This window comes from Cyprinus carpio, chromosome B13 (genome assembly GCF_018340385.1).
Source record: "Cyprinus carpio isolate SPL01 chromosome B13, ASM1834038v1, whole genome shotgun sequence".
In the NCBI taxonomy this organism is placed as follows: Eukaryota; Metazoa; Chordata; class Actinopteri; order Cypriniformes; family Cyprinidae; genus Cyprinus; species Cyprinus carpio.
Window position 1 is genome coordinate 15,879,795 of NC_056609.1, and position 23,286 is coordinate 15,903,080.

Genomic DNA, 23,286 nt, shown 5'->3' on the forward strand with positions numbered 1-23,286 from the left:
CTAATGTTATGCCAAACAGATCTATTCAAACTTTGAAAAGCTGTCAGATATATCTTAAACATACATGCTGTAGAATATACAATACTGTTCAAGTTTGGGGTTGGTAAGATTTTTTTATATTTTTGAAAAAAGGTCTCTTTTGCTCACCAAGGCTGCATTTATTTGGTCAAAAAAAAAAAAAACAGTAAAAACAGTGATTTTGTGAACTACTATATTAATTTTTAAATGATTGTTTTGTATTTTATTATATTTTAAAATTTAATTTATTCCTTTGATGGCGAAGCTAAATTTTTAGCATCATTACTCCAGTCTTCAGTGTCACACGATCATTCTAATATACTGATTTGCTGCTCAACAAAGGTTTATAATTATTACCAGTGTAGAAAACATTTGTCCTGCTTGACATTTTTGTGGAAACCATGATACTTTTTTTCAGGATTATTTGCTAAATGTAAGGTTTAAAAGAACAGCAGTTATTTGAAATACAAATATTTTGTAATAATAATTTTCAGATTTGATCAATTTGATGCACCCTTGCTGAATAAAGTATAATTTATTTTGAAAGATAACATACTATTCACTCTTTTCCATAGAATTACAATAAATGTGGACTGGATATTAAAAAAAAAAAAAAATCATAAACATGGTCCACTCACACACACACTGAATGAAAATGTTGACTTTCCTTAACTGTTCCTTAAAAAAAAAATCAGTATAAAATAAAATATTAAAGTAATTTTCACAGTCCAGAAAAAAACTACTATTCAAATAATAAAAAAGCTTTTCAAAGTACAGTAGCAGTTCCTGATTTAATATGGTTGTTTAGTCTCCAAGCTTCTCAGACACCATCACAGAGCAACATACTCTCATGACATTCCTCTGCACACAGCCACTGCCCCCTTTAGTTTGACCTCTGTGAGCCTTTCACTCTGACTGGCCATGAAACCCCTCACTGAGTCTGAACAAAAGGACAACAAGAAAAAGGCCTTCAAAGAGGCAATGTACAGTGAGAGTAAAACGATGCTGAACATGAACATCAGTGCAGTCTTTATTGCACTTATCAATACATTTAAAATAAAATAATAATAATAATAAAAAGTAATAAATGAACACTTTTCTGCCAATGCACCCGATGGCACATATTTTTAAATGCAAAAAATAGATATCATTTTATATGCAAGCTGCAAAATGAGCAAGAATTTGTGAGTGTTGTCATTTGATGAATCTAAATGATTACTAAAAGAAACCTGAACTCTTAAAAGAACATATCTGCCCTCGAAGAAACCCAGTGTGAGCATCTAGTGAGGTTCTTGTTTCTCTCTTTGATGCTGCCGTGCTACCGCTGTGATCAGGGCCGCCCCTTTCCCACTGCCATCCTCTGATAGGATGAAATCCACCTTACAATTGGGCGCAAGCTCTCTGACAGTGTCCTTTAGGATCGTGGAGAAGCTGTCACGAAAAGTGACATGTCAAGTTTAGGATATGAATCAAACACTAATCAAATGTAAATGTAGAGATGTTCCACTAATCTTTACTTACTGTGGATGCAACTTGTAAAGCGTGCCGTCCACTCCCACAGTAATCTCCAGATGATCCAGCCCACGGTTCTCTCTGATTTTGTCTACAATAGCAGCCATTCCTGCTCCACAGAGCTGAGCTGCTCGACGGGAAACAGCTCCACACACTTCCTTTACAATAATACTGTCGTCACATGTGCTGTCCAAGCCCAGACTCTGCAGAATAGACCTCACTTGCAGTAGAGCCAAACGGTCACTAGGCAAAAAAAAGAAGCCAAAGCATGAGTCAAAATAAATATATAATGTTGCATTTATTCACTAAGAAGTTCGAAGGAAAGAGAGTTAAATGAGTTCAGTCATGTGTTCAATACATTTATGCCATAAATGGCTACTGTACCTCTCAATCTGTGAAAGGAACTTGGTCTCAAAGATGCCTTTGGTCTTCAGTCTCTCTGTGATGCGACCACGAAACAAAAGACCACGCTTTGTGAGATCAATGAGGATCTGCCTTACAATCTCTCCCAAATACATTCCACTGGTCATCTTTTCAAACCTGGAAATGAGAGGATAACATCAGCTTATATTTGGAAAACCTGACATGTTGTATATATTTAAAATATACATATACATATATAAAAATAAATCTGTAATTAAATTATGGACTTCACAATAATGACAAAGTAATTAAATACTATTTTAATGCCTCTTGTTTTTTTGTTTTTTTTGTTTTTTTTTGCTTTATGTGCATTTCAACAGGTTGCTAACACTGTTTTCATGCTTCCTGCATGAAATCCTGATCATATACTGCCTCCATGTGGACAAATGCAAAACTTGGATTGCACTTGCGCAACTGTTTAAATAAACAGTGGAAAATAATGCCATATAAAATGGTTATCTTTACCTTTGTTTTCCTGGATTGAGTGAGCCTCCGTCCACTTCTCTGTCGTATCTAGTCCGGATGTCCTCAATATTATCATTTTCTCCAAATCCTCCCCACTCAGTGTTCACACACATCTGCCCTTCATCACCCTCCACAAGCTCAATGTTCTTCATCTCCTCCATGTAACACACATTGCTTCCCGTTCCTGCGGAGTTAAGAATCATAGAGGTGCTGACATGCTGCATACCATAATCTTTGTGTCTGTTGGTTTATAATCAGCAGGGAGGTTGTCAGTTATCATACAGCCTCATTGAAACACTACATTAATACGTACCAGCAATGAGACCAATCTGACATTTAGGGTCCTCATATGCACATGTCATCATTGTGCCAACTTTGTGTTTAAATTTGGCAATTGTATCTGTGTCAAATTTGTGATTAGATGTAGTTTAATTATGATGGTAAAATTATTGACACCAGTAGCACAAAAAAAAGGCTCATTCAAATCAAAGAATTTTAGGCTACATTATAAAAATAAGCATTTGATTAAGTCTGATTATGTACATTAACATGCAAGATAATGGTGCTTCTTTGTAAGTGAATGAGCATGTCATGTGCAAAAACACTTAATGTTTTCTTCCCCTCACATTTCGTCTTTTGATGGCTTCTCTCAACATATCCACAACATCATACCCCTCGCAATCTGTCGCTTTGAAGCCTTTTGTCCAGGAGACCAGATCTCCCTAAACAAGTGGATGGCAAGGATGATCAGTTGAGAGTAGCATTTGTCTGTGTGCTTTAACAGTTTGTTTTAAGCCTTGTTATGAGAATCATATTGACAGTTGAAGTGACCTCTGATAACCCAAAGTGTTTTTTTACCTTATCAATACCTGTCTGATTGCATGGGAAAGAGAAGGTGAAGCCAAGTGGCAGACGAGTGTTCTTCATCCCCATATAGTCCAAGAAATCTGAGATGCACTGAACTATGTGGTCAAACAACTGAAATAATAATAGATTTTTTTAAACAATATGAAAGTAGCTTAACATTTCTTGTGAATGTTGATACATTTCTGACCTTACACAGTACATACTAATGTATTAATTTGGACTAAAATGTTTATTTATTGATAGTGTTTCACCTCCTCTCCTGTTCCCTGCATGATCTCCAATGGAATTGCATAAATCTTGTTATACATCCGGACTGAATTTCGCATCCCGGTACGAATCTTAACCACCAACACGCGGAAATTGGTTCCGCCAAGATCCAAGGCAAGGTACTTTCCTCTTTCTGTGGAAGTAACAACATTCAATAACATTCACGACATCACATCTATTGTTTCCCACTGAATATACAAATAAAATCAAAATCATAAAATGTTTTAAAATATATAGTCTGCATCTCCTCAACCCCAAATAGGACAAGCTGTTTAAAGAATGTATATTATATTTATATTTAGTGCTGTCAATCGAAAAAAAAAAAAAAAAAACTAATTAATCGCACATTTTTAATCTCAACATATATATTAAAGTTTTTAAATATACTTTTATATTGCAACAATTTACATTAAATCTTCAAATTAATGTAAAAACACCATAAAGACAATTTTTTTTATATCTGTTTAGTAGCTTCTTTTTTATGACTGAGGGCGAGTATCACTGATACCAAAATGGTTAAGGCTAGAAGGAATACAGCTAAAACTACTGGGCATGCGCACTTCAGTATAGCGTAATTCAGTATAACAGGACAGGAAAATTAGTTTTTACTGACATGTGGCCTGAAAACATCTCATCAGACAGCAGTTCACTGTTGCTGTCCTGTAGTTTCCTTGTCACCTGTACCATTTGCGTGTCTGAAAAGTCTCCCATTTGATGTGGTCGTAAAGTCATTCTGTGTTTAAATAAATGCAATTCTTGTCAAGAAAAAAAAGACAGAAGCAGCAGTTGAGTGGGGTGGCCAACCCTAGCTCCTTCCCTGCATTAACTGTGTTAAATATTTTTAATGCCGTAAAACTGGAACAATTAATCACCTGTGTTAACGTACTAATTTTGACAGTACTTATTATATTATATTATATGCTAAAAATAAATGATAACTCACAAAAGTGTCACAAAAAATTTACTGTTTTCAACATGATTGCTATAAGTAGGTAGTTTACCTGTCCCATCTGGAGTCCTGTAAACATATGTAGGAAGCATTTTGACTGAAGCAGTGGGATGGGTGTCTTTCTTCAAGCCTCGTTCCAACTCCACGCGCATCTTCGCCTTCACTTCCTGAAGCTGTGTGGTGCTCAAGGTGAAGGTCGCGAGAGTATCATCAATCTCCTTTCTTTGGGACGCTAGCCGCTGAGCTACTGCAGTCACCATGGCAGCACCTTTTGCACTCCCACTTTCAGACAGCACAAAACGAACATGACAGTCTGGCACCAGATGACGGACCACCTTGTGGAGCCTCTTGGGATACCTTTGAATTTCAGATACAAGTTGTGGGTTTTAAAACAACTTCAGTCTGATTTAATACTAAACCTCCTTGGGTTTTACATTTTTTGAAGGCGAGCTGACATACTGTGGATGTGTTCTGTAGACCGTCCCATCCACTCCTACTGTGGTCCGAAGGGTTTTGAGCTTCTTGTTTTCTCGGATTTGTGTCAGAATGGCAGCCAAAGTGGCAGCAACCAGATTAGCTGACCTGAAGGAGACGATGGTACAAACATGCTGGACAGCAATGCAGTCATCTTCACTGGGACTTAGACCCAGGTCTTCAAGGATCTCTTTGGTGTTCTTCAAACCGTCTTTATACCTGGAAACATCCCCAGTTAAACCCAATCTAGACCAGCACTAACCACAAACTAGACTGAGCCAGGATGGAAATTGATGCTGATGTAATCTAATCTACTCAGAAGGGAAAATTCTCAAATAATTCCTAAAACTTGAAGATTTAGAACTTTAAATCAGTCACAATAGGTTAGGCATAGGATTCCCCATGGACACACACAAAAAATATTGCATATTTTAACCCATTTAAGCCATAAACCCATTTATATAGTTTATATTTGTATGTAATCTTACTGTTCAATCGAGCAGATATGTTTGGTCTGGAAAGTTCCTTTGGTTCGAAGAGCATCAGATACTTGGCCATGAAAGAGTAGACCCTTTTTGGCCATCTTCAGCAAAATGAGTCTCACAAGTTCTCCCATGTACATCCCACTCACCATCTTTTCAAAACTGTGAATGACACAATTAAAGTTACAAAGGCAATACATAGACTATAAAACTTGGTAAAAAAAAATGGGATTAAATGTGCAAATTTTAGGTATAATCTGAAATCAGAGGTGCCCAAATCTTTTTACTATAAAGGTTCTAAAATAACACTTTTTTGATTAAAATTATTAAATTATTTAAAACTTTGGACTAAAGTAAAAACTGCATTACATCCAAAAAAAGATTAATTTAAATTTTTAGTTTTAATAGCTATGTTTCCATCCACTTATTTTTATGCGCATTTTGGAATATCACATAAAAATGTGATAAATTCTAAAAATGCACATAAAAAATGTGATGGCGCCAAAAAACGTAAAATTCTAAAAATGCACATAAAAAACTGTTATGGTCATTCTGAAATGCCTGAGCAAAGTCTGTCATCAAAGTATTTCTGTATAATTGTCTTACACGACTGCGTTCCCAAATAGCAGTGACAACATTTATTGTGTTTCATCTGCTCGCTCTGAGGCGCAAGTAATTTATCATATATGAAAATTATTATATTCGGTGGTTTCAACTACTTTTCTTAGTGATATTTAGTGCCAGTTTATCAGAAAGTGATGATTTTGTTCTCTTTGACTCATTGGATGGAAACAGTGCTTTATTTGCAAATGTTCTATGCAATATTCCAGTTTTGAATGTCTCTGAATGTAAAAAGCGCTAATGGCAGTTTCAATGTTTCAATTGCACCTTTTTTCCTGCTTTTGTAATATGGCATGACAGGCCAAATCAGAGGTCGTTATGAGCCGACTTTGGCCCACAGGCCCTGGTTTGGGCACCTCTGTTTTAAAGCAGTCTGAAGACTTGCCCATTAATAAGCACTTACAGCTGTTTTCCTGGATTAATTGAGGCAGCATCAATTTCACTGTCAAAGCTTGTGATGAAATCATCAAGCACACCATCATCTCCAAATGCTCCCCATTCAGTATTAATACACATCCTGCCTTCATCTCCTTCCACCAGATCAATGTGTCGCATTTCCTCCATGTAGCAAGCATTAGTGCCGGTTCCTGAAGATATGCAAGGTGAAAATTAAACATTTATTTTTCCTTTTCTTTCCATGTGAAGAAAAGTTTTAAAGGTCTTCTGCTATTTGAAGCAGTACATTATATTTCTTTTTAAATTGTGAGAAAAGTGTCCAGTGAGGTCTTACCTATAATAACCCCCACCTCACAGTTCTGGTCATCATATCCGCAGGTCATCATGGCCCCCACTGTGTCATTGACCATAGCCAGGACATCCACGTCAACATCCTTCACACACACAACAGAAAACCTCAATTGAAAAACATGAATATGAATCACCAATTCCAGCTGGCTCTAGTTATGACTTCTACCTAGAGAAGTTTTCACATTTGATTCAAAATGGTATTCATACCCCAACTCTTTGAATGGCTTTCCGTAATAACTGCACCACATTATTCCCTTGAACACCTCTAGCCTTGAAATTCTTTGACCATGACAGCAAGACACCCTGTGTCGACACAAACAAAATGTGTCAGTGAGGAGATCAGCTGATATGAATTCACTGGTGTACTGATAAAAAGATCACCTTTAATCAACATCTTAATGACTTGAGCACATTGATTGAATTAAAACAGGCTGAATTGACATGAAATTTTATAGAAACCTGTTGGAGTTCAACTGTACCTCATCTATTTTGGACTGCGCACATGGGAAAGAGAAGGTGAAGCCGAGAGGTTTTCTTGTGTGATTAATGTGGTGTTGTTGTAGAAAAGACTTCAAAGATTCTGCCACATGCTCAAAAAGCTGCAAGAGAAATACATTTTCAGTTAGAATATTCTGACATTTATTCAGGATCAAAGTCAGCTTTCATTGTTTATTGCACAAGAGCAATGCATGAGTAAATACGTAATTGCTATATTTGCACTGGTATAATTATGAGAACTAATTCCAAAGTCTCTTCAGGCTATTCTTATTAATGTCATAATCATAATCCACTGGAAACAGCTTGTAATCTGCAATGGATTCCTTATAGTTACAACTCATATTTGTGAAGCGATGATCACCTCAGTTCCTCTCCCATTAAGGATCTCTTCAGGGATGGGAAAGGTTTCACTATCCATTTGGACTTTGCCCTTCCCATCTTCTGAAACCTTCACCTGTAGCACCTTAAATTTTGAACCCCCCAGATCCAGTGCCAGAAACTCACCCTTCTCTGCAGGAGAAATATATGAAAGGGAAAATATGTAAAGCTACATTAACAGATTTTAATTATTTCTCAATTGCAGTGGTTCTGCCTTTTCTGGTGTATGTGAAAACAGTTCATGTGTATGTCAGTGTACCTGAGCCATCAGGTGTGGAATAAACGTGGGTCGGCAGCATCTTCACTGCAGCTGTTGCATTGCTCTCATTTGACAGTCCTTTCTCCATCTCCCGTCGAAACCGAGCTGATATATCCACGAGCTGATCATCTGACAGACGCATTGCGTACAGATATCGGTCTACCTGTTCAGAAACATAATTATTTTAAACACTGCAAGTTTTGTCTTCTCTTCTGATGCCTGGCTTTGTTTCCTTCACACTTTCTTATTCCTAACATTGAATAAAATGAAATGCTGTGGAATAAGTGACTGAATAACAGTGTAAAACAAATGATTAACAGACAAAATATTGAGAAATAACAATATTAAAATGTTTTTCAAAATGTTGAAGAAATGACAATGTGAAAATGACCAAGCAAAAAGTAATACTATCTGTGACATGCAATGATATAACATATTGAAAGATAATGTAGGTGTGTTTCTGGCGATAAAAATGATACTGTTGTAAAATGACAGTCTCGACTATCCGTGAACACGTGGACATACATTTGATCCAAAGGCTTACACTTGAACACTTGAGATTAGTTTTGCAGTCAAATTTAAGCTGTCTATAGAGCTCTTTAAAAAACAACAACAACAAAAAACCTGTTTATTTATATATTTATTCGACATGCATGAACATATCAAGGAAAAGCAGTGGAACAAGTATCCAGCATTCATAGGAATGCCTTCAATACTGTTTAAAAATTATCCCTGGATGTACTTTTGCTCTCTATATAATTCCCTTCCTTCCTTTTGTGTTACTGCAGCGCTTCAATGACTTTACTGTTATTATAAAATGTGGAAAACAGTAATAATAAAGAGTGAGTAGGTGTGTCTTTAACTTGTAAAGTACAACAGATAACTACATAGTACTACTGAAAGGAAGAGATTAAATAGTAAAAAAAGAAAAGAAAAATAAAACTACAACAAAATAGTCATTGTTTAAATTTTGGCTCACAAAAGGTGTGAACTTTTATGGAAATGAAAATCAGTTCAATAAATGCAGATGAATAGGTCAAGGTCCTCTCTCTCTCCTCATGCAGTCAGTTATCTGTCCACGGAAAGCATGTGTGAGGAGAGTTAATGATTCCACAGGCCGCAGTGAAATCACATTCATCTTGAACACAAGGCTACATCCTTAGAGTTAAACTCTGACTGTCAGCGCAGAAAATCACAAAACGGCAAAGAACATCACAGACACCAAAACAAGAAGTGTATAAAAAACAAAATACTTTAGCAGTGCATACAGGGCATCATTTTGTAGCAACTTCTGATAGACACCATGTCTAAAAACACATTTTAATAAGTGAAGAGATTTTATGAACAATTACCTTCTTGATCTGATCCTCCTGAAGCTTTGAAAAGTAGAAGGACAGTAAATGGACCGCAAACATCTTGACTTCACAATGCAGGTGACTTACTTATTGAAAGACAAAATGAATCATCAGGTTTAAATGTGTCCCTAAGTCTGTCCTCAGGAGTGTTTCTAGTATGACTGAGAGAAAGTTTTCCTATGAGCTTGTATTTCCCTATACGAGAGTTCAGCACTTGCTTTTCCCTCCCCTTTCACGGCTAAATAATTAATGGCTAAGCCTCGTCCGGCCCCTCTGCTCTCCAGCCTCACCTAGCAATGTGTTTTGAATCACTCCAGACAGCAGGAGAACCTTAAAACTATTATGAGTGAAACAATAGATCAAAAAGAGTCCTTTCTGTCCAGTTCATGTTCGGTATGTAAACATCCTTAGTGAGAGAAACATGCTAAATACAAAACAGCCTTTTCTACATTCACCAGGACAAGATCAGTGAGAGGGTATTCTGCCCAGACGTTATCAGACTTTGCTACTCTGGGTTTGTAACTGTAAGGTATTAAATGGAACTGAAGTTACAGCAACAAGTTCACAAAGAGTTTTATGGGCTAAAAACAAGGAAATTCAAGAAATAAGATGTTGCTCAGGCGTTCTGCTAATGCGATTACCATAGTAACAGGCAAAGATTAACCGGGGCCTTTAGCAAACAAAGAGCAGGTTGATCTAAGCTGTTAGTGCATCCTGAGCTTGTCACCACTCTATTAGAGCAGCTTTATTAAAACGCAGGCTATGAATGCAGCTGTGGCATGCAGTTGGCAGAGTCTGGTTGTATATCGAAACGGACTTCAGAATGTAAAAAGAAGCAACCTTATGATAAAGCGTTAGACCGGCACCTGTAAAAAGGAGCATCGTTCACATGAGGCATTAAACTGGCCTCCTGACATTCTGTTGTCATTAATTCCCCACCTAAATATAAATTTGACCTCAGAGATTGTGTTAGAATGCATATATTTGGGGGTTTTAATTGATTCAAAGTTGTCATTTAAATCACATGTAAAAAGGGTCTGTAATTGAATTAAATTCAACCTCAGTAACTTTAGACACATTCGCCATCAAATGTCTACACAGGCAGCAAAAATGTATACGCACTCTATGATCTTTTCACATATAACTTACACCTATTTGGTAAGCTAGTGTTAATCTCTTCTGCAATCACTTTACAAACGAACTGTAAAAAATTCCCAGCGTCTCATTATTGTCCTAGATTACAAAAACAGATTACTCAACTGGGAAAACATGGTACAATTTTCAAATCTATGTCTTGTTTATAAAATTATTCATGGTTTATCATCCTCCCCTCTCCATCAGTTTGTCAATATCCGAACAGCTGATCATAATAGAACCAGAGGTGCAGCGAGGGGAGATTGTATTATTCCCTTTAGGAAAAGTGTATTTGGCCAAACCGCTATTTCTGTTCGAGCTGCTACTGAGTGGAACCTCAAATCTAAACAAATATAGTACATTTAAGATCCAGTTAAAGAAATGGCTCATTGATTATCAGAGCTGTCAACATTAGCTTACTAGACCTGCTCTCGCTGTTGGTTTTTGTGTATGTGTTCACGTATTTGTCTGATGTTTGTCTGTGGTGTTTCTGTTGTACATCATAGCTTAAAAGTACTTTTTACTAAATGTATTGTAATTGTTTGATTGTTATGTAAATATGTAATTTTACTCTCTTTTAGGGTGACTATTACATTTGTGAAAATGTAGCTTGCTGTTGCAGCTAGTTTTAGTCCAGCCTGCAGGGGGGATCTCTCCCTGGCTTGAATGGGAGCAAAAGTCCTAGTGTAATGAGGCAGAGTTTGGATTGTGAAAAGGAGCATCCTTCAGATGAGGCATTAAACTGACCTCCAGACATTCTGTCGTCATGAATTCCCCACCTCAATTACGAATTTGACTGTTTTCTTTTTGAAGCTGGTTGCACATTCTGATGGCTGGTAGGCCGTTGTGAACAACTAACTTGCTGCTGGAGCTAGTTTTAGTTTGGCCAGCAGGGGGGCTCGTTCCCTGACTTGTATTGGTGCAAAAGTCTTCAGAATGTAAAAAGAAGCAACCTTTCTAAGACCCGCACCTGTAAAAAGGAACGTGAGGCATTAAACTGGCCTCCTGACATTCTGTTGTCATTAGTTCCCCACCTCTAGGCTGGTAGCACATCCTGATGGCCGGTTTTCAGGATGTGCTACCCCTCTACTAGAGCAGCTTCATTAAGGCGCAGACTACAAATGCAGCTGTAGCATGCAGAAGGCAGAGTCTGGTTCCTCACTAAAGCTAAGCAGGCCAGAGCCTGGCCAGTACACTGCCGGGGAGACCATTTGTGAAAATGTAGAGCTAGTTTTAGTCCAGCCAGCAGGGGGGGATCATTCCCTGAAAAAATTACCCTACTGTACATGCTATTAGCATTTCCACTTTAGTTGATATTTTCAATGGTATAAAATAATCAATTTGCATATAAAACTGTCCAGGTATTTTTTTACAAATAGGGTTCAAAAACAGGTGTTCCATTAATTTAAATAACAACAACAACAATAATAATAATAATATAAAAATAAAATCACAACCTGCAAAAAAATTACCATATTAGTAGACAGTAGTGCTGCATGATTCTGGATAAACTGAGAATCACGATTTTTGTTTCAAATAGAGACCATGATTCTCCCACAATTCTGAAAAGCAAAATAACATGTAATTTACTAGAGGCTGTGACAACATATTAAATGCTTCATTCTATTACAAAATGTTTACTTAATTTGAATGAATTATAAAAAAAAAAAAAAAAAAAAAAAAAATGTTTGAATGAATGATTCCAGTGACTCACTCATAAATACATCACTTGTTCCATTACTGAATGGATCAGCATTCTTGAATGAATCTCTTGAATGGATTATTTAATGTCAGATATTTTTTTTAAGTTACTTGTCAACACCTATTGGTGAAACAATGTAATCAACATTGTAAACAACAAATGTTATTTAAAGTGCCAGTTTAAAGTGAAAGTAAATATGATTAGCTCTATTTTGATAGTTTATATTCAAACTCTAAACTTTTATCCCAGTACTTCTGTGATAATATTAATGATTATAAAACACAAATGATACCGTGTGCTTGAAAATACTGTTTGTGGAGCTGGTTCATACCTAAACATGATAACTCAGCAGCAGCACCGACACAGATTTGAATGTTCTGATATGACTGTTAAAGGTTTAACAGACACAGACAAATCTTTGTCATTTAGAAACAAGATCGTGTGGGTGTTTGAATTGAGATTGCAATCTTTTATCGATTAATCATGCAGCTCTAGTAGACAGTACCATTCATTTTATCCTGTAACATATGACAAGTTCTTATTTGCATTGATTTTTTTAAACCGAGCTGTACACTACCCTCAGCTCTACAAGCCTGTTGCAGAAAGGTGAACACTGACGAAATAAATCCACATATCAGCTGTAGTATTTCATTGGTTGAGTAGATTTCCTAAAATAACATCAGAATGCATAACCATGCTATAAACAGAAAAGGGGAAATACAAATTATTGGTTTTCAACGACAGGTTCAGTGGACTGTAGATCATGTGCTGCAGCCTTGCAGTTTTTTTGGCCATGGGGACCTGAGGGTGTCTGAAATGATCTCTTTTTCAGGTTTTTTTTTATTCCGGTTATTATCTTGTGGAAGAAACTGCATTTTTCTATGGTTAAGCAATGGACAACCATTAAAAATATCAATATAATTTTATTGTCACATCTAAAAGGGGGTGTTACAGGGCTCTTTCTGACACTCGGTTTTAATTTTCTATGAAAACTGATGTTTTATAGTGCTCCAAAAATGGAGAGACAAGTTCAAAACATCAGCAGTATAGACATATTGTTCTATTGATCCTTTAAAAGTATGCAAGTCCATGTTACAAAGGTTAGTGTTCATTTTTTTTTCTTTTCCCTTTTTTTGCTGAATTGGAGTCGTCTCCATTTTGGCTCTGCTCTCGGACCCATTCTCTCTGAAGCTGCTGTAACAGTTCTTTTGTCAGTAGTCCATCCCGCACCAACCTTGAGCTCAGTGAAGAGTCCGTCGCCCTGGGCTCTTTTTTTTGATTCTTTGACCCTCGTCCCCTCCTCAGTGACGGCGTGTCTAAAACAGGAAGTCTTAGAGAGGTAGCGGTTTCTGGAGAGGCGGATTGATCCTCAGTGGCACGGATCAGCCGTGTGATGTTACGCACGCCAACCTGGATGATTCCGTCCAGTTCCTTTTGAATATCACGGACAAGATTAGCATCCGGGAACATGTCCATGAAGCGATAGCTGCGAGAGGGAAGCAGTCCAGGAGGTTAATCATGGGAAATGGGTTTCTTTGTTAATTATTTAAATTTTAATGCTACAATGTAAATAAATGGTTACAGATGGTTTGGGTTCAATTTTAGGGTAAGAAAAATACACCTGAGCCAAAGGTAAAGATCTAGCACATCATGGACAGCCTCCAGATGAACAAGGTCCTTGATGTTTTTTGGAGGGGCCAGGGGCCAATTCACATGTCGACACACCCAGTTGAATGTCAGAGGCTCATCTCTGCTGAACTGTCTGGCAAACTACAGAGGACAGATTTCTACAGCATTAATTAACTAAATCACCTTTAATTTATAAATATACTATTATACAATTACTACTATACATTGTTACCATTGTCAGCTAAAACTATTAAAACTAATTTACAGTAACTGAAATAAAGTGCTAAAATTACTGAAATAAAAAATATTATATTAATAATATATAAACAAACTAAAAAACTAAACAAGAGTTACAAAAAATGCACAAAAAAATTAGCACAACAAACTAAAATTAAAATGAAACTGAAAATATAAAAATAAAAACTAATTAAAAAATAAATGGCTAAATATAGTATACAAATAATCCTAAAATAACACTGCTAATATATTACTATGATTGTCATAATTATTGTTACTATACTATATACACTATTGTTAATTTTAATTACATTATTTAACACAAATTTATACTTAATGTATACAAATATTGTTCATTGTTATTTCATAATACTGCTTTAACTTATATTAACATATAGAACCTTATTGATAAGTGTTACCATCTTATTAAATCATCTTCATTTTTATACACAAGAAAATTATATATTAAAGACACTTAAAATTTGCCGTTTCTACTGTGAAAAACAGGGTTCTTGCACCAACTGTCCAATGAATATTCATGAATTGTCCAGTTGTTTTTGATTTCCAGGCAAGGATATTTTAAAATAATTTTATGAAAATCATAATCTAACTGTATTCTTTTCCATGTTGTTTCTGGGCCTGAAAAGTTTTCTGGAAATCCTGAAGTGATGACATCTGCACAATTTTCACACATGGTATTTCCACTGCATTATAAGTCATTTCTTAACTAAACCAAATCAAATGACAAAACTGTCAATTAATCCTGTAATCCAATGTAATCGGTATTTGCTGTGAATTATTCAGGTTTTGAGCTCACAAGTTGTTCGCTCAGATTATAATGCTCACCTTGAGAAAGGATGTGCAAACGAAGGCCTGTTTCTTGTTAATAGGAGCCGTGCAGAACACGTAGCGGGAACGCAGATTCAGAGGGATATGCTGAATCATATCTGCCAAGAATTTAAAGTCATCAATGTTGCAGACAAAGTAAAGTCCATCCACTTGTGCAAGACTCACAAATATATCCTGTGCAGAGGAATAGAAAGGACAGGGAGCATTTCAAATAAAGATGATTACTAGTCAGTGAAATAATTCTGGGATAATGTTGAATATTTAGACCTACAACGAGGTTTGAGAGAGTCGCTTGGGGAAGATGGTAGGCAAACATCTCTATCTGCTCTGCTGTGGGGTGTAATCCTGCTGTCTGAGATCAGGAATGGATGAGAAATCCACAAATAATAAAACCTTTTTCCAAACAACATATCTACTTTTGTAATATATAAAATTATTCCTACCTCAATAGGGTCAACAGGCTTTCCCAAGATCTCCTTTAAAACAGGCAAGTCGTCCCTTTGCATAGTAGTGACCTCACCCTCTTTAAACACAGACCTGAAGCGTCCTGCTCGGCCAGCGATCTGCAGCGCCTGTGAGGTGGAAATAGTGTCCAGCTCCCTTTCCCCCTTCTCATTCACACTGGGTTTTACCAGAGAGTTAAAGATGATTCTCCTAATACTCCTAAAGGAAGCAAAGAACCAGTGTATTCTTGAATATCCTAAATAAATCAAACACTGCTGTGCAAAATATGCTGTTATTAGTGCAGTGACACAAAAGGCTAAATGTAATGCAAAAGAAATTGAAAATATTTTCTTATAGGCAAAGCAGTCAAAAGTATAGATTAAGTTCATTGTTTCTCGAACAGGGGGCTGGGGGACACACGGGGACCTAAGGGGGGCAACTTAACAGTATTTAAAATTAGAAGGAATTAAAATAACTCTTTACAGTCACTTGTCTGTTATAACATTAAAATCTAAATTAAAATGCTAAAAAAACAATCAAAACAATATATAAACTGAAATCATATTTTGTTTGTATTTTCTCTCAAAATTCTTATTGAAAACCTTGAAATTTCTGGAATCACAAAATGAACTGTGGCTTATTTAATCTATTAAGTTTCTTTTTTTTTTTTTACTTTTGTTATATTAACAGTATAAAATACTATATCTCCTCCAGTATGGGGTGCCTTTGGATCAATAAATTTAAAAACCACTGATTTAATTCTAAGGGTCAAAAACAAGGTGGGATATCGTAATGAAAAACTAAAATAGAAAATGTTTACTAAAATTATGTGTGAATCTTGGGGAGGCGGGGGAGGGGAGTAAAAAATAAAATGACAACTTGTAAAGGCTTTAAGTGTCAAAATGTAGAACAAGGTTATTGGTTGTGTGATTTTGACAAGTTACTTACAGGTTCAACCCCATTCCAATTGCATCTGTGGCAACAAGGATTTTGCAAGGGTCATCTGGATCATTAAACTTTTTTGCTTGAGCCAACTTGGTGCCTGTTGACCAGTCAAACGGTTATTTTTTTTTTTTTTAAGATAAAATTTAAAACCAAATTATTTTGATGTAATGAAATGGCAGCAATGTGATATCAATACAGTAACTAGAACTAGAACCAGATCATAAATATACCATGTGGATGATTTCTCTTATGAGTCAAACTGACTCAAGGACTCTTACCAGGGGGCAGGCTGCCATAAATGACGGCACACTCCAGGCCACGGACTTCTATCTGTCGGCTGATTGAGTAGATGTCATTTTTGCTGAAGCACACGATACAGTCGCCAGGCTTCAGGTTATCTAACGATTCCACTGCATGGTTCGAGACTGAAAAAGGGGTCAGCCTCTTATAATTATGTACCAAAGATAAAAAAAGCATTTATGTCAAAGCACACTAATAGCCTCAGTATCTCACATCATTAGGCAAAAACCAAAATATTTGATAATCAAAACAAATTAACATATAGTAAGCATCAACATAATTAAAAAAATAAATATTAATGAGACTCACCTCCACCTCTTCACCAGTGGTGTACATGAGTTCAGTGACAAAGTCAACTGCTGCAGCTTCTCCACACACATGGATCTCCTCAGCACACAAACCTATTCAGAAAGAGGAAATTCATATTTGCATCTTTAACATACCTCATTCAACATATTTATAATATGAAACTAAATTTGTCCACGTAGGTCAGAATATAGAATAATCTCTTGAGTTTAATAAAGTAGTATTTAGAAAGGAATCTAAATGTTATTAATAACTAGAAACTTATGTTTAATATGAGTGGGCACAGTCCAAACAAGAAAATAAGTGTTTAATAATCTACAGGTGGGTCAAAAAATATCTGAGACCACTAATGAAAATGCTTCTAAGTTGCATTCTATGCTGGTTTAAAAAAAAATGCTTTTATTAAATTATATTATTGATATAAAAATTTAGGCGAAAGGCCCTAAACTTTAGCTTAGTCAATTACACAAATTTGCTTATTTGATTAGTGACCTAGAAAATTATATATTTTTCTTTCTTTTATATTTTTTTAGTTCCTAAATCTTGTTTTTTTTTTTTTTTTGTTGTTGTTTTTTTCTTGTTGAAAAAAAAAAAAAATCAAGAAATAATTAAATAAAAATCCCAAAATGATTAATCTTCTCCCAAATATTTGAACCCTACTGTATGTGTCAATGAATACTGTTTCTGGTGACTTCCCAAAGCCAACCCACCAAGAAGAGCTCTCGTCCAAGCCCATCCTCTGGCAGGATCTTTGATCATTTGAATCTCATCAATGACAGCCACTTCATCTAAACAAAATATTCAAACATTAATAATGTGTTTTAGTTATGTAGCATACTTCAATAAGCTCAAAAGGTAGCTTTGCAGTCAATATACAATTAAAGAACAGTCAAGTAAAAGAAAAATCATTTTTTAATATTTACTTATCTACTATATATCTTTTATTCTTTTTTACTGTGCATTTTCATTACATTGCTTAAGATTACTATCAGCACTCAAAATAAACTCAGGCATCACATACTGGTTCAAACGATCATGTTCTGAATACTCACATGGAGTTGTGACACTGCACATCTCGATGGTAGAGGCAATGTGGCCAGATGTTCTTCCTTCTTGATCAACAAATATTCTCTCTTCTCCTGTGACCAGATCACATGGCACTCCCTAATAGGAAACCATACATAGCGGCTTTAACATTCACAACTAATATATAATTACATTAAAAACCAAAATAACCTAATCTGAGGAATGAAACTCACTGCGTCATTACTCTTCTCATAGATTTCATGGGCCAGCAGTTTTAGCGGTCCACAGTAAACTCCTGACTTGGCTGCTAGGAATCTCTGGATGGCATGATAGGTCTTACCACTGTTGGTGGGTCCTGCATGAAAAACAATCTTTCTTTGAATAGCCCTGGCCTCTGGATACCTGTAACACACATTTATCATGTTCAGAAGATGGTATTGGTAAGTGTAATGACTAATTTGCAGTATTGTGCAAGAAAACTTTAGAAAGTGCAGATGAGAAATCTGTCAAATCTGTGGATGAAACTCTTAGTACCAGTTTGCTGGGACTCGTAGGTCACTGATCTTGCGTAAATCATCCATACAGTCCAACATAGGAAAAATCTGTTTGGCGTGTCTCATAAAGTATGGGAAAATGTCATCTATGTGACCTGGAATGAGGAAAGGAAAATTATAGATTTGAGGTTTTCTAATGGATATTGACCATTTATTATATCTGATGTAAATACTCACCAGCTCCACAACAGATGTCACTAAGAATAATATACAAGTCAGCATTGAGTGAGTTCATTTCCAGCACATATTTCCTAAAACTGACAAACGCTTGATGAAAGAGACGAGCTGTTGAAGAACAAATATACAACAATCACAAAAATGCATTGTAACAAACAAAATCCAGTAGTATTCCTGACACTTCTAATCTATGTGCAGTTTTTAGTTAGGCGTGTTGTTATAATCACATAATGTGATGGGTGTAGCTGGCAAATACAATGTTAATTGTGTAAGATCATGTAGTAATAATAGCTCCATGATTCTTACCATCAAGCCCTTGGTCAGCAGCCAGTTTTTGCATCTCTTTTCTTTTGTAGAATCTATTCAGCACCTTCAGAAGTTCACCTGTTAATACGGATAAATAATCAACGATCAGATGTATTTCTGATAACAGTTATCTGAATCGAGTATTCTTATTTCATCTGTATGGTCAAATCCATAGTGTGGTTTCATATAAATATGTTGAATGAGGTATATTAAAGATACACTCAGGTGCAAATATGAATGTTCAGAACTTAAAGTGAATCATCTATAAATCGATTATATACTAATAATAACATAACACTAATAAACACTGTATTTACTTCTGTCCAGCGGTTGCGTCAACTCCTCGCCGACTGACCCGTTCGAGACTTCGTCGCTTTTGACAGTGAGCGGTACAAACAGTGATGTGTCCGGGGGTCTCGATGAACTGTATGAAGATGAATGTCTACTTGATACATTTTCAGATGTCCTTCTTGTTGGACGCAGTGTAGTGTTGTTTGCTACAGCAGCTGTGCGAGCACATACCCGGTATCGGATGTGAGAGCGCGACAATAAGTAAACACAGCGATGCACAGACATGTTTAGCTTGCGTTAATCGAGTGCAACTGATCGAACAGAAAAATAAAAATGAACAGTCGCGGTCGCACAATTTATATTATAAACTTCATGTTAATAAACTGTTTAGTAACAGCAACACTACCAGCACCTATGATGACAAGGAGGTCAAGCTCCTCTCAGTGACAACGTGCAGAAGGACCCGAGATGTTGTGGTGCCCGAAGTAATGCCTGTTTTTTATTTCACTATTGAGTCAAGTGTTAATGTCGAGATTAGAAAGATTTAGGGAACTGGGCCGGTATTCACAAAACATTTTATTGTACCACTAAGAGTTCTCCTAAACAGAGGTAAAAGTTTTTTTCTTAAAACCTATTCACAAAGCTGCTGAGACAAACTTTTACTAAGGAATAGAGAGAAGTCTAAGCTAAGAGAAAGGGCGGGGTTGACCTCGTTGCTGTGGATGATGTCAGCGTGCTTATTGACTATGCACACAGTGATTGGCTGATAGGGGAGGGGTCTCTGTCAGATTTATTTATTCATAGAAATATTGTAGAGCTATGTTGCCATAAAGGTTTAAAAATAAAAATGTTGCCACATTCAAATAAAGATTTTAAAATGCAGGCTAAGTGTCAATTAAACAAGTATACGTTCAGCTAATTGTCAGCTTCTTATATGTATACTTCTTGTAAACAATTCATTTGTTAGATTTGTTAGTTTGTTAGTTAGATTGATATCCTGTGGTAACTAGGATTTACACAAGCTTCAGTCTGGATCCAGAACACCTGAGAAGAGATGATGCCAGCCCCTCGGAGGACCTCAGATGATGCCAACCCTGAAACAACATACAGAACCACCAAATTTTGCTTGCTGTCATCCGGACTAAAATCCAGATATGCCCGATGAACCAACAAAGCATGTAACTCACACACTCCCTTAGCTGAGACTTAAGCAAGTAATAAGACTGTTCTTAGAGACAGAAGCTTAATATCAACACTCTCCAGAGGTTCAAATGGGGACCAGCATTCAGAACCATGGACAAGTTCCATGACGGGACCAGATGCTTAGGTACTGGTCTCAAACGCTTCACCCCTTCATAAAACGGCATATAAGAGGGTGCCGTCAAACTGAGACTTCCTCGAAGCCTACATGACACGCCAAAATAGCAGCCAGGTAAACTTTAATAGTAGAAAACGGTCTCCCATTGTTCATTAAGTGACATGACATACAGCCAAGTATGGTGACCCAAACTCAGACCCAGACTCGAACCCACAACCTTAGGGTTAGGAGTCAAACTCTCTAACCACTAGGCCATGACTTCCTCAAAAGCTTTGTAAACTTTACGCTTTGTAAACAGCAAAGTACATCACCCATCATGCACTGAAATGGAATAACTCCTTTACAAGTACACCAGTCCTCAAACACACACCATTCAAGGCCATACAGTGAGCGTGTTGATGGAGCTCTAGCGCTCTGGATAGTGTTTATAGCCTCCTGCAGAAGGCCAAGTGCGTATAAATTTAACCCTTCACGGACCAGACCCAAAGATCGACTCGTTTGGGTGTGGGTGAAAGATCTGAAATACTCTACCCCCCCCCCCCCCATTGCCTGCGAGGTGAAGAGATCTACATCCCCCAAATCTGATCCACCACCTGCGGGTGGAGCACCCATTCTCCGTATAACGAGTTGCCCCTTGACAGGAGATCAGCTCCTACATTCAGGACTCCTGTTACGTGCACTGTGCACAGCAAGCTGAAGTGCACCACGCTCCAGACAATCGGTTTGTGTGCTAGATTGTGCAATTGTACCAAACGCGTTCCCCCTTGGCGATTGATATATGACATCACCCTTGTGTTGTCTGTCCTGACCAGAACATGAAAACCCTTCCAAGAAAGTGAGAAACTGTTTCTGGGCCAGAAAGACTGCCATCAACTCCAACATATTTCTGTGAAGTTTGCGAAGCTGGGGCATCCAGCGACCGTTTACCAATCTGCCCTGAAAAAGCTGACAAGGACACAGATGTCTCGCTGCTACCATCGCTGGAAGTCTCTCATTTTCAGGCTTTTGGCATAGTTGATTCTGAACCCCAGACTCGTTAGATGAGACATGAGCATCTCTGTGTCCCGTACCACGCCCTCCCACGAGTGAGCGTATATCAGATAATCATCCAAATAATCAGATAATCTGAGCCCCTTGAGTCTCAGCGATGATAATGCTGTCTCTATGCACTTGCTGAACATGTGAGGAGTGAGGCTGAGCCCAAATGGAGTAACAAATTCGTACACTTCGCTCTGGAAGGAAAACCTGAGATATTTCCTGTGCGCAGGATAGATGCTTATATGAAAGGTAAGCATCCTTGAGATTGCCCACTGTGAACCAATCGTCCCAACGGATTGTGTGCGTGAGAGCTGCAGCTTTGAGCATCTTGAATTTGTACTTCCTCAAGTGCTTTAGAGCACGCAGGTCCATTATTGGGCGCCAACCCAATGCCTTTCTTTGGATTTAAAACTAACAGGAAGATAATTAGAAAATAATAACCTTTCAGATTTTCCTCCACTGGTACTTGTCTTATAGCGCTTTTCTCTAAGAGGGAGGGTATTTCTGCTTCTAACATCCGAGCTGAATCCCCATTTGCTACAGATGCTATGACCCGGTTCAAAAGAGGGCTTTTACAGCGAACTGAAGCCTGTAACCCTTGGTTACAGTCGCAAGGACCCACAGATGTGCAGAACACTCTCTCCAAGCCTCCTGATAAAGAGCCAGAGGGTTCAGCTGAACTGATGGTTTAATGTTTGAAGCAGTGGGGGGGCAAGGCACCTGCTCCGTGCTCTGGGGTTTTGCAGTCCTGGACTCATTCAAAAACCTCCTGTTCTGCATCGGAGGAACAGAACAGGAGCACACGGTGATCTTTTATGTGGCAGATAGATGTCAAATGCCTCACCTTCCTTCTTCTGGAGGTCGCACCTCTGTCACATCGCCACAAGGGCTGGGCACTCAATAGATTTAGCCACAGTGACCTCTCGCCCGCAATGGCAAGAGCCATGGTACGGCGCAGCTTTGCACCGTGCCACGTGAGGTGCGCAGATTGAGATCCGTTATGTTGCAGATCTCTTCCCAGACCACCGGGTTTGGATTGCCGGCATCCAGCTGAGTGCCCAGCTCCTCCAACAATTCGGCTTGATAGGCTGTCAACAACGAATTGACGTTAAGTGCCCGCACTGCCAATGCTGAGGATTTATAAATTTTTTGGTAAATGGAAGCAGTAGCGTTCCATTTTCCCAGGGAGGGAGGGACTAGCAGATGAGAGAGTGGTTTGCTTGTTTGGAAACAGGTGGTGAGGCATTGACTGCTCAACTTTGGGAGGGTTAGAGAGCCCAAGCCCTTCCATTTCACTCGCATCGACCGACAAGTATCCCTTGATGGGCACATGATGAGAAAAGGGTTTGTCCCACGATCGCTTCATCTCTGCTACACACGCTGGCAAAGCGGGAAGCAGTTGTTTCAAGAAGGAATCCTGTCACGTTTAACTCCCAGATCCCTAGGAGTTACGGGCCAAGTGATGCCAAGCTTAGCTGCCGCATGCTTACAAACTTCCACAAGGTCACAATCTATCACCGTCAACAGCTTTGCACACTAACAGGCCTGGACACTTGTGCTGCAGACAGGATAGCGTCATCCTCCTCATCATCCGGATCATCTCGGAGGAGGCGAGCTAACATCTCCTCATCCTCCTCCTCGTCTCCTTCCACCTCATCGCCTTCCGCAATCAGCTGCTGATCGAAAAGCGGCATAAACCTAGGAGACTCTAAATC

The 23,286-nt window shown here is 37.7% G+C and overlaps 2 protein-coding genes across 2 annotated transcripts; both read right to left on the bottom strand.

The window, feature by feature from the left end:
* Positions 1-297: 297 nt before the first annotated feature.
* LOC109082177 (hexokinase HKDC1-like) lies at positions 298-9,516 on the bottom strand. Its single transcript, XM_042736853.1, has 18 exons — positions 9,313-9,516; positions 7,961-8,123; positions 7,685-7,833; positions 7,305-7,424; positions 7,033-7,128; positions 6,809-6,908; positions 6,482-6,665; positions 5,464-5,619; positions 4,961-5,194; positions 4,554-4,858; positions 3,537-3,685; positions 3,277-3,396; positions 3,044-3,140; positions 2,732-2,830; positions 2,419-2,602; positions 1,915-2,070; positions 1,540-1,773; positions 298-1,449 (listed from the first exon to the last, which is right to left on the bottom strand). The coding sequence occupies exons 1-18, from the start codon at positions 9,373-9,375 to the stop codon at positions 1,299-1,301; spliced, it is 2,760 nt and encodes a 919-aa protein (XP_042592787.1). The 5' UTR covers positions 9,376-9,516; the 3' UTR covers positions 298-1,298.
* A 3,538-nt stretch (positions 9,517-13,054) lies between these two features.
* On the bottom strand, positions 13,055-19,699 carry LOC109082148 (ATP-dependent RNA helicase SUPV3L1, mitochondrial-like). Its single transcript, XM_042736854.1, has 15 exons — positions 19,242-19,699; positions 18,925-19,002; positions 18,619-18,726; positions 18,422-18,536; positions 18,121-18,289; positions 17,914-18,025; positions 17,572-17,649; positions 16,865-16,956; positions 16,534-16,714; positions 16,259-16,352; positions 15,310-15,529; positions 15,138-15,218; positions 14,864-15,040; positions 13,773-13,921; positions 13,055-13,637 (listed from the first exon to the last, which is right to left on the bottom strand). The coding sequence occupies exons 1-15, from the start codon at positions 19,498-19,500 to the stop codon at positions 13,253-13,255; spliced, it is 2,298 nt and encodes a 765-aa protein (XP_042592788.1). The 5' UTR covers positions 19,501-19,699; the 3' UTR covers positions 13,055-13,252.
* Positions 19,700-23,286: the final 3,587 nt, after the last annotated feature.